Source organism: Bolinopsis microptera, chromosome 6 (genome assembly GCF_026151205.1).
Source record: "Bolinopsis microptera isolate Bmic1 chromosome 6, MBARI_Bmic_1.0, whole genome shotgun sequence".
Taxonomy (NCBI): Eukaryota; Metazoa; Ctenophora; class Tentaculata; order Lobata; family Bolinopsidae; genus Bolinopsis; species Bolinopsis microptera.
In genome coordinates, this window is record NC_087077.1 from 1,103,635 (window position 1) to 1,119,418 (window position 15,784).

At 37.2% G+C, this 15,784-nt stretch overlaps 1 protein-coding gene across 4 annotated transcripts in view; it reads left to right on the plus strand.

Annotated features, from left to right (window-relative positions):
* The first annotated feature begins 6,019 nt into the window (after window positions 1-6,019).
* LOC134817598 (brefeldin A-inhibited guanine nucleotide-exchange protein 3-like) overlaps window positions 6,020-15,784 on the plus strand; it is a 31,441-nt gene continuing 21,676 nt past the window's right edge. For 2 of the 4 annotated variants that reach the window (XM_063826815.1, XM_063826816.1), the window contains exons 1-14: window positions 6,028-6,761; window positions 6,902-7,096; window positions 7,295-7,576; window positions 7,720-7,817; window positions 7,953-8,109; window positions 8,244-8,468; window positions 8,712-8,799; window positions 9,393-9,575; window positions 9,684-9,825; window positions 10,007-10,138; window positions 10,282-10,417; window positions 11,249-11,416; window positions 11,676-11,787; window positions 14,713-14,811. In XM_063826815.1, coding sequence (XP_063682885.1) covers window positions 9,393-9,575; window positions 9,684-9,825; window positions 10,007-10,138; window positions 10,282-10,417; window positions 11,249-11,416; window positions 11,676-11,787; window positions 14,713-14,811 — 972 coding nt within the window. In that variant the 5' untranslated portion in view covers window positions 6,028-6,761; window positions 6,902-7,096; window positions 7,295-7,576; ... (2 more) ...; window positions 8,244-8,468; window positions 8,712-8,799. Of the gene's footprint in view, window positions 6,762-6,901; window positions 7,097-7,294; window positions 7,577-7,719; window positions 7,818-7,952; window positions 8,110-8,243; window positions 8,469-8,711; window positions 8,800-9,392; window positions 9,576-9,683; window positions 9,826-10,006; window positions 10,139-10,281; window positions 10,418-11,248; window positions 11,417-11,675; window positions 11,788-14,712; window positions 14,812-15,784 lie in introns of those variants that run through there. The other 2 variants (XM_063826817.1, XM_063826814.1) reach the window with 2 other exon arrangements.

Consider the following 15,784-nt stretch of genomic DNA (forward strand, 5'->3'; position numbering starts at 1 on the left):
TAGATTATTTAGATAACAATGATAAGTTGAGAGCTGTTGCTATAATTGATGCTTAATTGTAATCTGTGAACCAGCTCTGTTTATATTGAAGTACTAGTCATGATCTGTTGTTGATCTAGTTTTTTTTCAATACAAGTATGTATAACTATCTAACTGTATCATTTGTTTACAAGTGTAATAGTGATCGCACCTAAGCCATTCATTATAAAATCAAAACATATGCCAAGAAAATTTACGCAACGAATTTTCACGAATTTTCACGAATTTTTAAAAGGTGCCGAACTGGACGAACTTTTCGCATTTCTTCGACGAACTTAACAACTATGGTTGAGATGGTCCAACAAAATACCAGATACCCTAGCATTCAGGTTCTCCTCCGTCTCTGGAAGCCCAAAGATAATCAGGATTTTACTTCGATCATCTTCTAGGGCAACCCTTTTCACTGCAGCTTGGATCTTCTTCGGTGCAAAGGCGTTTTTGCACGTGTTTTTCAACAGAGACGAAAAGGTTTTGATCTTTTTCTGAGCTGCACTTTTCACAGTTCCAATCTCGTCATCCTTCTTCAAAGCTAACTTCTCCTGCAAATCATTGATTTTTGCCTTATCTTTTTTTGCTTAGTGAGTAACTTCACTTGTAGTTGAAGTTCTATGATTTTGGTCGCATCTGCTATTTTTTCTTTCCTGAACATTCGGTTGTCGTCAGCTGTTTCTGTGGCGAATTGTAACAATGGTCCACAATAATTGTTCAGTATCCAGCACATTGTTTCTAACCATTCTGATAACCTTTCTCTAGGCACACTTCTCTGGTTCAGTTTTTCAAATCGCACATCATCGTTGTGTTCAACTCCGATTTCACTTCTAATCTCCTTGAAAATACTGTCCGTTATTATAAATGACCCGTTTATAGGCTATTAGTTTTAGGTCCTGTCTTACGTTGAACAATTAAAACAGTTGGATAAAATACGAATAAAAGTTACGTTGACAATAAGTATAAATTCAAGACGATAAAGATGGGAGTAAAGAGTCTATTCAGTAACAGAGTAAAGTCCGTGGGAAATCTCCCGTGCTCGAATCGAAGTGTCCCTCCTTGCTAAAGTCTGCTTAGACACGTATTGCGATGTTGCTGTGACGTCACGTTGTAGTGCAGATGTGCTGGGATAAGAGTGGTGTCCGGTGTCCAGGCGATGTGTCCTGTTCCTAGTCGTGGACGCGTTGACTGTGTTAGAAATCAGCCACTGAGTTGACGGCTGTATTACTTCGTTGTTAAAGTGATCTTCTGTTAATCAGTTGAACTGTGGGAGAGCGTGGTTAAGCTTAAAGTTAAAAAGTTAAAACTTGTTATACAGAAGGTATAACACCGTCGCCATGTGTATCTGATTCACATATTCCGTAAGGAACTGGCCATTCTCAACCATAGCATCATCTACCATATCAATCTGTTCACTCTGTAGCGGAAAAGGGATCGTACACGTTGTACAGAAAATGTACAAACAATGTATACAAATCTACAAAGCCAGAGAAATAATTCAACGCGCACACAGAACTACTATTACTATTAGTATTGTTATACTTATACTAAAGGAAAATATACACATTGATAGAAAGTAGAGCGGTGTTTGTTAGGTGGCTTGTTGACTGTCATCAGAACTGAGGTTGTTCTGTGTTGTCCAAAAGCAGAAAATAGCAAATATGCAATGCCAATAGATACAATTACAAACATAGGACTTTTGATTCTAAAAATTTAATCAAATTTACGCAGACGCAAGACGGGAGTTTTCTTCGAGGAGTTTTTTGCAAACTCTGAAAGTTCTCGCATTATTGCCGGCGCGGCAATTGTTCCATTATACTAATAGATCAATTTTAAAATTGAGTATTATGTCCTGGAGAAAGTATTTGGTTCGAGGGACCTTACTGGGCGGCGCTCAGCCTGTCATTCCGCCGAACCTTTATTCGGTTTATTATGTTTATGAACATATAATAGCCTGGGGTCCCCACCGGTAAGAGGGACTATTTTGTAACACTAGTCGATCTATCCCACTTCAAATAACACTGGCCGCGGCCCATACTTTGATTTCCTAACTATTAACTAACCGGAACCCTCAAATTAACTTTAACCCTAAACAATATAACTCTAACCCTAATCTTTACTTCCAAAATTGCGCGCATTGTTAAGTTATAACTTCTTTCAAAATTAACCTAGTTAACCGATCGGCGGCGCGGCAAAGGATGAAGCTAAGGCATTAAACAACCACGTCAAATAGTTATACCGCAAAGCACGAATTCCCATGATTCTAGGTAAAATCTTAAAACTATTTGTGTTTTACTTGACGGATGTTACTTGTCTAAATTTCTTCGAAGTAGCGCGCGCCGCTTTCTTCTCGACGGCAAGTGCTACGAAGTAGCGCGCGCCGGGCCAGATCATTAACAATGGTCAATGTTTTACTAGATGTTTATTTAATTTTGTTCTATCGAGAGCCCTCTCGATCGAATCTCAGTTGCAGTAGCGCGCACATATTTTTGTGAAACAAGCGCGTCACGCAGTGAGAGGGCTCTGGTTAGAGCAACTCCTTAACCAATTATACGCGTAGACTCATGGCTCAATGGCTGGCCTGGGTGAATATCCGATTGTTAATGGATTAACGCGGCGCGCGCTACTTCGAAGAAATTTAAACAAGTCTAGTAGCAATATCCGTCAACGAAGCCCCCAGAAACTTTTTGGCTTTGTGATAATTAAAATTATTAACTTTTAAACTTGTAGCGCGATGCGCGTTACTGGGCCGCGCCGCGTATCCAATAATGCTTCGATCTCGCAACAACATCTAACTTCGTTAGATCGGCAAAATGCGCAACTGGGCCTCGCCGAGCTACGACATCGTTTATTAATTTTTAACCCCTCCCCTCCATAGTAAGTTTTGCACATTGTGCATTGTGTCAAAATTGTGTATTGTGTCAAAATTACACTAGCGTAATCATTTCTATGTTTTAATTTTTGTAGGTTGGACTAGCGCCGAGTTGGACTTGTTTTTTATTTAATACTTTTCAAACTTTACAGAGTACAGCAATTATAACGTATAAAATAAACTCGAATAAATTATTGCCGTCTGTAAATCCTGTCAAAATATTTGTTCCAAGAAAACAAGAAACCAACAATTCAAGAAAACAAATATTTTATTTAGTATCAATTAAAGCAGACAAAAATATATTTCATATATATTGATTGAAATAAATTTTCGTGCACATACAGAATGAATGGTTAATAATTTAATATATATGTAGACCAAGCTCTGTGCACGGGATGCTTCCTGGAAGAATCCAGTTCTTTTAGCGGGGCACCCTACCTAAAGCCAAATTGAGATATAATAATCATATTCCTAGGGAAATAATCAGAAATCGAATACCAATCAAATAATATGATATATAGGAGTAGTAACCATATTTACTATGCAAAATGCCCCAACCACATAGTGTAAATTTATATAAAATTCAAATTCCATATCATCATTAAACCTCAATAGTCAATATAATAGCCCAAGCAAAATTAAATAACTATTATATACCTTACTGTCATACTACAAATTAATTAAACATTTGAAATCTGTTAACCAGAGAATAAATTTCTAAACCTAATGCAAGTGAAATAATTTAGATGCAATAATGAATGCCTAATGTGAGTATCATCTGTCAATGTCCTTGTAAAACAGTCTGTACGAGAGATATGAGTAACTAATATAGAAGAAAAAAACAGGAAGTTGTCGTCTGTTGAAAAATAAATAAAATATCTAGAATATAGATTAGAATATAAAATAACATTCAGTCAATGTGTCGTCAATAAACTGTACAATTATCAAATGTTAAAACTGGGTGATACAGTCACCAAAAATAAATACTAAGTATAATAAGTTAATAAATTAAATGTGGTCTATAAAACTACCACTAGGTATAATAGGTCAATAAATTAAAAGTGGTTTATAAAACTACCACTGTGCGAACCCCTTCTCCAGTTAAAACATGTCAGTCATGTGAAAAATCAATCAGAATGGTAAGGTGGTAAAAAAGGGAATATCCTTTCGATACATCAATTATATATGCCTCAGATTTAAAAGAATTAGAAGATACTTAGTTATCGTCGACTATGATTGCAGTGTAAAATTTGTCATATGAATTGTCGACGGTATAATTAGGGTCTGTTGTTATAGATGAGAGTAGCTGTTTACGAATCACTAAAGCTTTTAACATCGGGCAGATTTCGTAGATCTGTTGGAACATTATTCCAACATTTTGCCCCCAAGTATTGAAAGTTTTTATGTGATGTTGATCTATTAACATATAGGTTGCAGCTTTCGCCGCTCCTACTACCTCCTGATATGTAACTAAATTTGTTCATAAAGTTTGTAGGACAATTGTCATGGATGATTCTAAACATATAATTTGACAGATGGAGTTGTCGTCTAAGATGGAGTGGTAACCATTTCATGTCTCTATAAACATTAAGGCTGCTCTCTGTTTGTGGAACGTTGAGAGCTATTTTGGCTACCTTTTTGTACAGAGTGTCAAGTTCAGCAAGTTTTGTCTTGCCAGCTCTACAATAGATCGTGTCTAAATAATCGAATTGTGGCAACATGAGTGCATTGGCAAACATTTTCCTATATTTAATGGGTAGCAGTGCTTTACTTCTATACATGGCACCAATTCTCTTCATGACCTTCCTAATAATATAATCTACATGGCTTTTGAAGTTTAATTCACTATCTAGAATGAGGCCAAGATATTTTGTCTCTTTGCACTCCTATATATATTATATAACAAGCACGAACTTTAGATCAGATATACTAGGGGTCTTGGAGTAGCAAGAGATTGACTAAAAGGTATATACCTTTTACAAAGATACGTCGTAAAGAATCCAGGGTGATACAGGATCGGAGAGTGCAGACCATAAAGTTTACACACCCACCTCTGCCTCCTGAAGTCTTGGTTGGATAGAAATTTATGCAAACTTCGTCGTTTATACTCCAAGTCCCTTTGCTAAAAGAAGTAAAATTATTTATGTATACAACGTATGACAAGGATAGGAGAGTGCAGACCGTAAAGTTTACGCATCCACCCTTGTGAAAAGTCCCTTTGTTAAAAGAAGTAGTATTATTTATGTCTGGAGTTAGCTTCATTCAATAATAACAATACTATATAATCAATATAAATATCAATACACAAGACAAGATATTAGACCGACGAAGAGTCCAACTCGGCGTGCATCTTGGTAGGTTATAAACCTACAAGTACTTACTAGCATCTAACAAGTAGCACACACACATTTTCTACACAGCTAGTACACTAGTACACACATAACAGGCCGCAGCAAACTAGAAACGAGAATTTATACAATGAGTATAGTTCGGCACGGGGCCGCACATGCTAGTTGCTACAGCTGTGCAGTTTGATAGATCACAGATCAATTAGGCCCCATGATCAGTATCGGCGCGGCGAGCTTGCAGATCAGGCATTGGAGATCTGCGCAGAAAAATTGGCAAATTGGCAAATTGGCAATTTTTGGTCAAATACCAGAATAATAACAACAGGGCAATAACATAATTTGTGTTTAACTGAGTAAAATCTTAAATATATTTCGGTTTTTACTTTACTTTACTTTACTTTAAATCAAAACACAGCGATTAAACCATAATGACATCAGTGCCGACAATTAATTGATACGCTTCAACCAATTATTCCTAAACAATCTTGTAAATACCACTAAAATCATTTATTCAAATTATTATGTCCACATTTTATTCATGGCAGATTCCACTATTATATTTAATATCTATCTCCCTAGTTTGGTGTACTACTAACAGAGTTCTGATCTGATTTACTGCATCCTTTACAGCATCATATATAGTTCCTTATATAACTGACGCAAATACTTATAAAATTAAACTTTGTTCATTATTATTTATCTATCATACCTATCTTATTTATTCGATTGTAAAGTATATATTACACTTTTGGTTCAAACAATTTCAATTAATTTTATCTCAGTCTATAATCTACAGCTAGCTCTGAATACACTATGAAATGCTAGCATCATCACCTGAAGTACATAAAAAAGAAACCAATAAAAATGTTGAGATAGTACCAAACGATTCAATTTGTCAAGCACAACTCCCAGATGAAAATGGGTCAGACTACAAAGAACATCATCAATCAGAAAGTGAGGAAAACTCAGAAAGTGAAACCTCTTCAGAGGTAACGAAGACAAATAACGATGATTCATCTTCCACTGAGCATTTAACCGACTCTTATTTGGCCGATGAATCATCCATTAATGTTAATTCCGTCACAGAAGCCAGTGACCTATCTACAGATGATGTTAATGTCAGTGAATGTGATCATCTATCAGACAGAACGTCTCCATCGAAATCTATACCTGAGATTTCAGCAGAAAATTTGACTGATACAGAAGATCATGAACAGATGTCAGAAACTGAGCAAAATCATTTACCTGTATCCAAGCCAGATTTTATTGCAGTTAATCGTAGGAGTAACTCTCGGAGCACATCTGCAGGGTCTTCCACAAATACATCCCTCAATCAGTACGAAGAATTTACCAGCACAGAGATCGCTGAAGCTAAGCAAGCAGTAGATTTGCCTGTTGAGCATGTTCCAATTAACCCTAATCTCACAAATATACCCGAGCCACATTCGGCTTCACCTATTAAAGAAGTTCTGCTAACTCTACAGAAGGAAGCTTCAAAGTACCGGAATATACAGGTGATTGGGCTGTTTCATACTATTTTAAATTATTATTATGCAATAGAATGTGTTTCAGAAAGGCTTCCAAGTTCCATAATGTTTTAATATTGCATAATATATTATATATTGTGATTCTATCAATAATCTGAATAATGCAGGAAACGTGTAATGATGCTCTTGAAGAACTGGCTTCCAATCAGAAAGAAGTTCTTACTGTCCGCAGCTATTGTTTCCTTCCCCTGAAACTGGCATATGATACCAAACTACCTCGATTTTGTATTCTTGCTGTTGCTGGTTTCAGGCATTTACTAAGCGATCCTCTACTCAAAGCTACTTCCCTTAACCCAAATAAGGTTTCTTTTGGAGCTAATGTCTAGCTATACATTTACCCCCCTTAAATTTGAAATGTTAACAATTAATACTTGGAGGAACAATTTTTGTATGGTGTAGTTTTATCTTGAGAATGAGAACAGTATTAATTGTCATTCCTGTCTTCTCAAACCTATGAACAGCTTATTTTTTCATCTCCTGATTCATAGATTATTCTCTAGACCCCTCTTGCGGTGAAGATTGTCGAGTTAACATTGCGTTACCCTGGAACGAACGACGAGCACTTTCACGAAATCTACAAGCTGTGTCTGGCGGTAGTGTGTTCAGACATACGAGAAGTTCACCACGATCTTATTATAAAGATGTTGGAATTGTGTTTGGAACAGGCTGTCAAACACAAGGAAACCTCCCAGAAGGCGTTGGCCCACTCCACTTTCCTTCAGATGTTGTCTCAGTTACCTAGAACTCTGGCTGCGGAGGGAGAATTGTCGTCTTCTCCAGAGGTTAGTATTTAAATATCCCTCTGTTAAAACTTACTGGTTTTAACGGTCATTTAACAAATGTTTTAGTTTTTGCTTCTGATTTCCTTGTGCGATTCCGTCTGTGTTTTGCACTGTCACATTGTTTATAAAGCATCTTTTTTCAGGTGGACGATTATATAGAGATTTTAAAATGGCTGGTAGGAAAGGTTCCCAACCGAAACACAGCGATGCGCCAACAAGCAATTGTAGAGGTGTATCTCAAGTGAGTAACTGAAAGAACATCAAGTTTTCATTGTTTGGGCGCCTTGCTTTAATACATAAATAACTGTTTGTTCTAATTACTGTTGATTATTAGATTCATCTCTATAACTTTAAAGGTAATAATAACTGTTTGTAGGCATTACTTGGACGGTCTGGTAACACTACTGAGCAGTACACCTCCCACCCTGGTTCAACACACCATGTTCACTGACATTGTGTGGCAACAGCTGTGCCCCTCCCTTATACAGTTGCTTGGCAACCCAATGGTCGACAAAGCTGCACAGAGGGGCAAGGTATGTTAATTTACAATCTACTTCTTCGTTATTGTTATTCTCTTAGTTATCCGTTATTGTTATTCTCCTATTATCATGATTGAAATTGTCTGCATTATCTAGGATACAGTCAAATATAATAACCCCCAACCCAGGTACACACCTCCCACCCCCACACGATAAAAGACCTGCTGCACATCCACACCGTTAACACAGATGTGACCAACTCCTGCACCAAAAGCTGCCACTCAATTGCCACCCAGTTAGTGCGATTAGTGGGGCACCAGGCCTTCCTGCGACCTGTCTTAGCTTCACTCTTTCACAGGATCATCATGTTTCCTCCACCTCATCTCAGGAGACATGCTCTAGAGGGAGTCAAGGTTAGTTTACTAAATATTAGCATATTATGTAGATTGAGTACAGAGTATGTTTTTATTATAAGTGACTAAGTGACTAAATAATTCATGCAATCTGCTGCCAAGTTTAATCAGTGTAAATATTGCAGATAACATATCATAATATAGTAGATAATGTAATACAATATCATAATATCGTACATAATGCTATATCATATTATACTATTTTATTATTATACTATTATATTATTTTAACATTTTATCCAGGAAGTATTTAAGAACCCAAGGTTACTAGACAGACCTATGCGTTGTCCAAGAGAAAGGTATAGCTCGGATAGACTTTGCGCTTTTAAAGGTAAGCTCAGAACAGCAATTATTATTCCTTTTCAGAATGACACATCGATTATACCAAGTCGGTAGCTTCTTCATTTTATCCAATTTATCAGGCAAAAGCTTTGGAATTGCTTCATTTTTTAATGTAACACCACCATGTATGTTAATGTGCGTGTCGGGATGTAATTTAATGAGATATAATGTTGCATAATGAGATATAATGAAATATGATGAGATATAATGTAATATAATGAGATATAATGTAATATAATGAGATATAATGTAATATAATGAGATATAATGTAATATAATGAGATATGGATGTAGAGATTGTTACGTTGGTTCACTGTAGTGAAAGTATAGCACCAAACTTTTAAAGTATAATATGATCAATTTCAAGATGCACACTTGCACTTGAGCAAATTATGATATTTGTAAGTCTGTGGTAGTTTACAAAAAAGGTACTGTTGTATAATGTGCATTGTAAACAGTAAAGTTGTGTTATTTTACACTGTAAAATGTACATTAACTTAAATGTACTTAAATATTTAAAATATTTAAAATATGTAAAATATGTAAAATATGTAAAATATGTGTAACCTCCCCCACTCTCAGATGCTGATAGACGGGGTGACTCAGTCCTCCCTGTGTGGTGACAGCACTATGCTGGGAATGAGCGCCAGTGTTATTGTAGCACTGTTAGACTCCATCCAGCAACTTTCTAACAGTAACGGTGTTACTATCGAGCATATGGAGAGGATAAGTGGGGCTATCGAGGACATGGACTCTCAATTACAGGTAATACATTGGTAATCACTTAATTGGATAAAGACTCAATTGCAGATGAAAATTATTACTATTTAACTACCTACAACTACATTTATCCAACTATTTAAATAATTTCAGTCGTACGATGCAGGAGAGGATGAGAGTGAAACAGTAAGTGAAACAGAGGATATCTTCACCCCCGGACCTGCTCCCCCTGTACAAACATTCTTTACTGCAGAGTCTGATGCGGAGACTCATACCACAGATCTTGTTAGGACAGGTGGACACGAAGTTAATTATCTAATTAATAATTAGTTAATTGTTTTGTTCTAGATCTCTTGTCTGAATGATCACAATCTAAAATCTGCAATAGTTGTTGGTGCTGTGAATCTAAGAATCCCACAGTTCTCACCAACACTGTATCCTAGAGACTTGATGATTAGTAACCAAGTTTGCCTCAGAGAGGACATGTGAGACAGATGAGGAGGAAGAGGGAGGAGAAGATAAGCAGGTTGCTCTGAGCGAGGAGGTAGATGTTACAGACTCAGTCTTCCCTCAGGATACTGAAATACCTGTCATACCTAACCAATCAGGTAGGATTATTATAATTCTCAAGTTGTTACGCATTTTCTGTTATTTTTTTAAAAAATTGGTTGATTTGAAATTCAGAATCATCCCAAAACCCTTTACTTCCTACAACTACTTCCTACACCTCTTATCTCATCCTCTTCTCCAGAGACCCTAGCAAAGGAAACAGAAGATGCAACCCCAGCATCCTCCGCCTCATCTGATAACGAGGAGGAGGATAAGCAGAGTGCTAAGGAGTTTATCAAGTCTCTTCTCCAGTTTCTTTCTTATCTTCTTCACATCGAGTTAGTTGGTGTAGTTAGGAACGTTAGTTAGGAATGTTAGTTGGTGTAGTTAAGAATGTTAGTTAGGAATGTTAGTTGGTGTAGTTAGGAATGTTAGTTAGGAATGTTAGTTGGTGTAGTTAGGAATGTTAGTTAGGAATGTTAGTTGGTGTAGTTAGGAATGTTAGTTAGGAATGTTAGTTGGTGTAGTTAGGAATGTTAGTTAGGAATGTTAGTTGGTGTAGTTAGGAATGTTAGTTAGGAATGTTAGTTGGTGTAGTTAGGAATGTTAGTTAGGAATGTTAGTTGGTGTAGTTAGGAATGTTAGTTAGGAATGTTAGTTGGTGTAGTTAGGAATGTTAGTTAGGAATGTTAGTTGGTGTAGTTAGGAATGTTAGTTAGGAATGTTAGTTGGTGTAGTTAGGAATGTTAGTTAGGAATGTTAGTTGGTGTAGTTAGGAATGTTAGTTAGGAATGTTAGTTGGTGTAGTTAGGAATGTTAGTTAGGAATGTTAGTTGGTGTAGTTAGGAATGTTAGTTAGGAATGTTAGTTAGGAATGTTAGTTAGGAATGTTAGTTGGTGTAGTTAGGAATGTTAGTTAGGAATGTTAGTTGGTGTAGATAGGAATGTTAGTTAGGAATGTTAGTTGGTGTAGTTAGGAATGTTGTTTTGTGGGACTCATTCAGTGTGTTAGTTTAACACTAACAGCAGAGAATAGTGGTAATATGGAGGGTAAGGATTAGGGTCAAAATATGTTAATAATGACAAGAATTCTCCTCGCACCACCTTTACAGTATTACCCTAAAGATAGCTACAATAATTATAACTCTAACAATATCTTCCTTTCCCAGGGACCCACACACACTAGACCTGTCAATCCAGCAGTTTGCAAGTGACATGTGCGCGCAAGTGCGCCAGGAGAGCGTGCAACTCCCCCTGCTCAACGCTGACAGTGTCTACGTGGCTACTTACATGTCTCTGGATCTCACTAGACGGCTCCATCAGGCTCACTACTACACGTTAGTGTTATCTATCACATGATATGCTGGTGGTTAAACGCCTGAAATTACGATAGAATTTCATGGGGGAAAAAGAAGAAATATACATATAATCCAGGATTTTGAGAATTGTTTTAAAATTTTGAGAATCGTTTGAAGATTATCATATCATCTTGAAGAGGGAACTTTAGCACTAAATAAATATTCTCATATCATCATAACTAACTGACTTAATATGGCCTAATCGGAGAATAATATGTAATTTAAATAAAATAATCAGAGCCCGGAGGAGCAGTAGTTCGAGCAGTGTTCCGGTTTCAGAGTCTCAGTTTGTTGAGTGGGTGCAAGGTTCTGGGGGTGTAATCCTCGTATCTCCCATCTGGTTACAAGAGGTACATATTAGTTTTCCTATAGTGGTCTAATTACGTTAGGTAACATTTCCTTTTCATAATTTAATGTTAAGTTGTGAAATCATAATAATGATTGATAGACATTTATAATTTTCTTTTTTAAATGTCCTAAAAAATATCACATTATATCACACCAACAATCAACATCACACTTAACACTACTTTCTACCTGCTCATCACACTTAACACTACTTTCTACCTCCTCATCACACTTAACACTACTTTCTACCTCCTCATCACACTTAACACTACTTTCTACCTCCTCATCACACTTAACACTACTTTCTACCTCCTCATCACACTTAACACTACTATCTACCTCCTCATCACACTTAACACTACTTTCTACCTCCTCATCACACTTAACATTACTTTCTACCTCCTCATCACACTTAACACTACTTTCTACCTCCTCATCACACTTAACACTACTATCTACCTCCTCATCACACTTAACACTACTTTCTACCTCCTCATCACACTTAACACTACTTTCTACCTCCTCATCACACTTAACACTACTTTCTACCTCCTCATCACACTTAACACTACTTTCTACCTCCTCATCACACTTAACACTACTTTCTACCTCCTCATCACACTTAACACTACTTTCTACCTCCTCATCACACTTAACACTACTTTCTACCTCCTCATCACACTTAACACTACTTTCTACCTCCTCATCACACTTAACACTACTTTCTACCTCCTCATCACACTTAACACTACTTTCTACCTCCTCATCACACTTAACACTACTTTCTACCTCCTCATCACACTTAACACTACTTTCTACCTCCTCATCACACTTAACATTACTTTCTACCTGCTCATCACACTTAACACTACTTTCTACCTCCTCATCACACTTAACACTACTTTCTACCTCCTCATCACACTTAACACTACTTTCTACCTCCTCATCACACTTAACACTACTTTCTACCTCCTCATCACACTTAACACTACTTTCTACCTCCTCATCACACTTAACACTACTTTCTACCTCCTCATCACACTTAACACTACTTTCTACCTCCTCATCACACTTAACACTACTTTCTACCTCCTCATCACACTTAACACTACTTTCTACCTGCTCATCACACTTAACACTACTTTCTACCTCCTCATCACACTTAACACTACTTTCTACCTGCTCATCACACTTAACACTACTTTCTACCTCCTCATCACACTTAACACTACTTTCTACCTCCTCATCACACTTAACACTACTTTCTACCTCCTCATCACACTTAACACTACTTTCTACCTCCTCATCACACTTAACACTACTTTCTACCTCCTCATCACACTTAACACTACTTTCTACCTCCTCATCACACTTAACACTACTTTCTACATCCTCATCACACTTAACACTACTTTCTACCTCCTCATCACACTTAACACTACTTTCTACCTCCTCATCACACTTAACACTACTTTCTACCTCCTCATCACACTTAACACTACTTTCTACCTCCTCATCACACTTAACACTACTTTCTACCTCCTCATCACACTTAACACTACTTTCTACCTCCTCATCACACTTAACACTACTTTCTACCTCCTCATCACACTTAACACTACTTTCTACCTCCTCATCACACTTAACACTACTTTCTACCTCCTCATCACACTTAACACTACTTTCTACCTCCTCATCACACTTAACACTACTTTCTACCTCCTCATCACACTTAACACTACTTTCTACCTCCTCATCACACTTAACACTACTTTCTACCTCCTCATCACACTTAACACTACTTTCTACCTCCTCATCACACTTAACACTACTTTCTACCTCCTCATCACACTTAACACTACTTTCTACCTCCTCATCACACTTAACACTACTTTCTACCTCCTCATCACACTTAACACTACTTTCTACCTCCTCATCACACTTAACACTACTTTCTACCTCCTCATCACACTTAACACTACTTTCTACCTCCTCATCACACTTAACACTACTTTCTACCTCCTCATCACACTTAACACTACTTTCTACCTCCTCATCACACTTAACACTACTTTCTACCTCCTCATCACACTTAACACTACTTTCTACCTGCTCATCACACTTAACACTACTTTCTACCTGCCCATCATACTTAACACTACTTTCTACCTCCTCATCACACTTAACACTACTTTCTACCTGCTCATCACACTTAACACTACTTTCTACCTCCTCATCACACTTAACACTACTTTCTACCTGCTCATCACACTTAACACTACTTTCTACCTCCTCATCACACTTAACACTACTTTCTACCTCCTCATCACACTTAACACTACTTTCTACCTCCTCATCACACTTAACACTACTTTCTACCTGCTCATCACACTTAACACTACTTTCTACCTCCTCATCACACTTTACACTACTTTCTACCTCGTCATCACACTTAACACTACTTTCTACATCCTCATCACACTTAACACTACTTTCTACCTGCTCATCACACTTAACACTACTTTCTACCTCCTCATCACACTTAACATTACTTTCTACCTCCTCATCACACTTAACACTACTTTCTACCTCCTCATCACACTTAACACTACTTTCTACCTCCTCATCACACTTAACACTACTTTCTACCTCCTCATCACACTTAACACTACTTTCTACCTCCTCATCACACTTAACACTACTTTCTACCTCCTCATCACACTTAACACTACTTTCTACCTCCTCATCACACTTAACACTACTTTCTACCTCCTCATCACACTTAACATTACTTTCTACCTCCTCATCACACTTAACACTACTTTCTACCTCCTCATCACACTTAACACTACTTTCTACCTCCTCATCACACTTAACACTACTTTCTACCTCCTCATCACACTTAACACTACTTTCTACCTCTTCAGATTTATAAGACGATATTAGAAGTGGATCTGCTCACACTGTCTGAGTGGGACATGAGGAAACCCTCCACTCTACTCTCTCTTCTTGAGAAGTTCTCGCAGGTAATTAACCTCTACTTAACCTCACTTGTATATTAAATCCTCACTTAAACATATCTCATTTAACCTCAGTTATTCATATATTCCATTAAAATCCCACTTATACATAATATATTATCTCATTTAACCAGTATTGTTAACTTTAAATCCAGATGTCTTGAACCTAATATATGTAAACGAGAAACGAACACGTTTGTAATATATTCTATTATGTAGTTTGGCTAGAAATGCATTCATGACAAAGAAACCTCAACTGCTTTGTAATCCAATCTGTTCTGCTTGGTTGAGCAAATGAGCAGTATAATATAATACACACTCTATCCAATCTATGACAATAAATAAGCAGTCGCCTTATAGGCTCCCATTTGATTGGATGTATTCTAATCTAAAATCCCCTAGTACAACCATAAAAGGACAAAATAGAGTCCAGTCTACCAATACCTTGTGTCCTCATTATTGATAAAACGTCTGTCAGGCTGTATACATTAACATTACAATATACATCCATACAGAATACGCTATAAAGCCGTGCCTACCAATGTTGGTATTTTACTTTATAATTCTCATAATACACTTCTCATATCAAGTACGGAAGAGCACCCAATCTACGTCCCCCTAACGGCCTAACACTCTCTAGTAACCTAGAAACCACCCTAGAAACCACCCTAGTTACCACTCTAGTAACCACTCTAGTTACCACTCTAGTTACCACTCTAGTTACCACCCTAGTTACCACTCTAGTAACCACTCTAGTTACCACTCTAGTTACCACTCTAGTTACCACCCTAGTTACCACTCTAGTAACCACTCTAGTTACCACTCTAGTTACCACTCTAGTTACCACCCTAGTAACCACTCTAGTTACCACCCTAGTTACCACTCTAGTTACCACTCTAGTTACCACCCTAGTTACCACTGCACTCTAGTAACCACTCTAGTTACCACTCTAGTTACCACTCTAGTAACCACCCTAGTT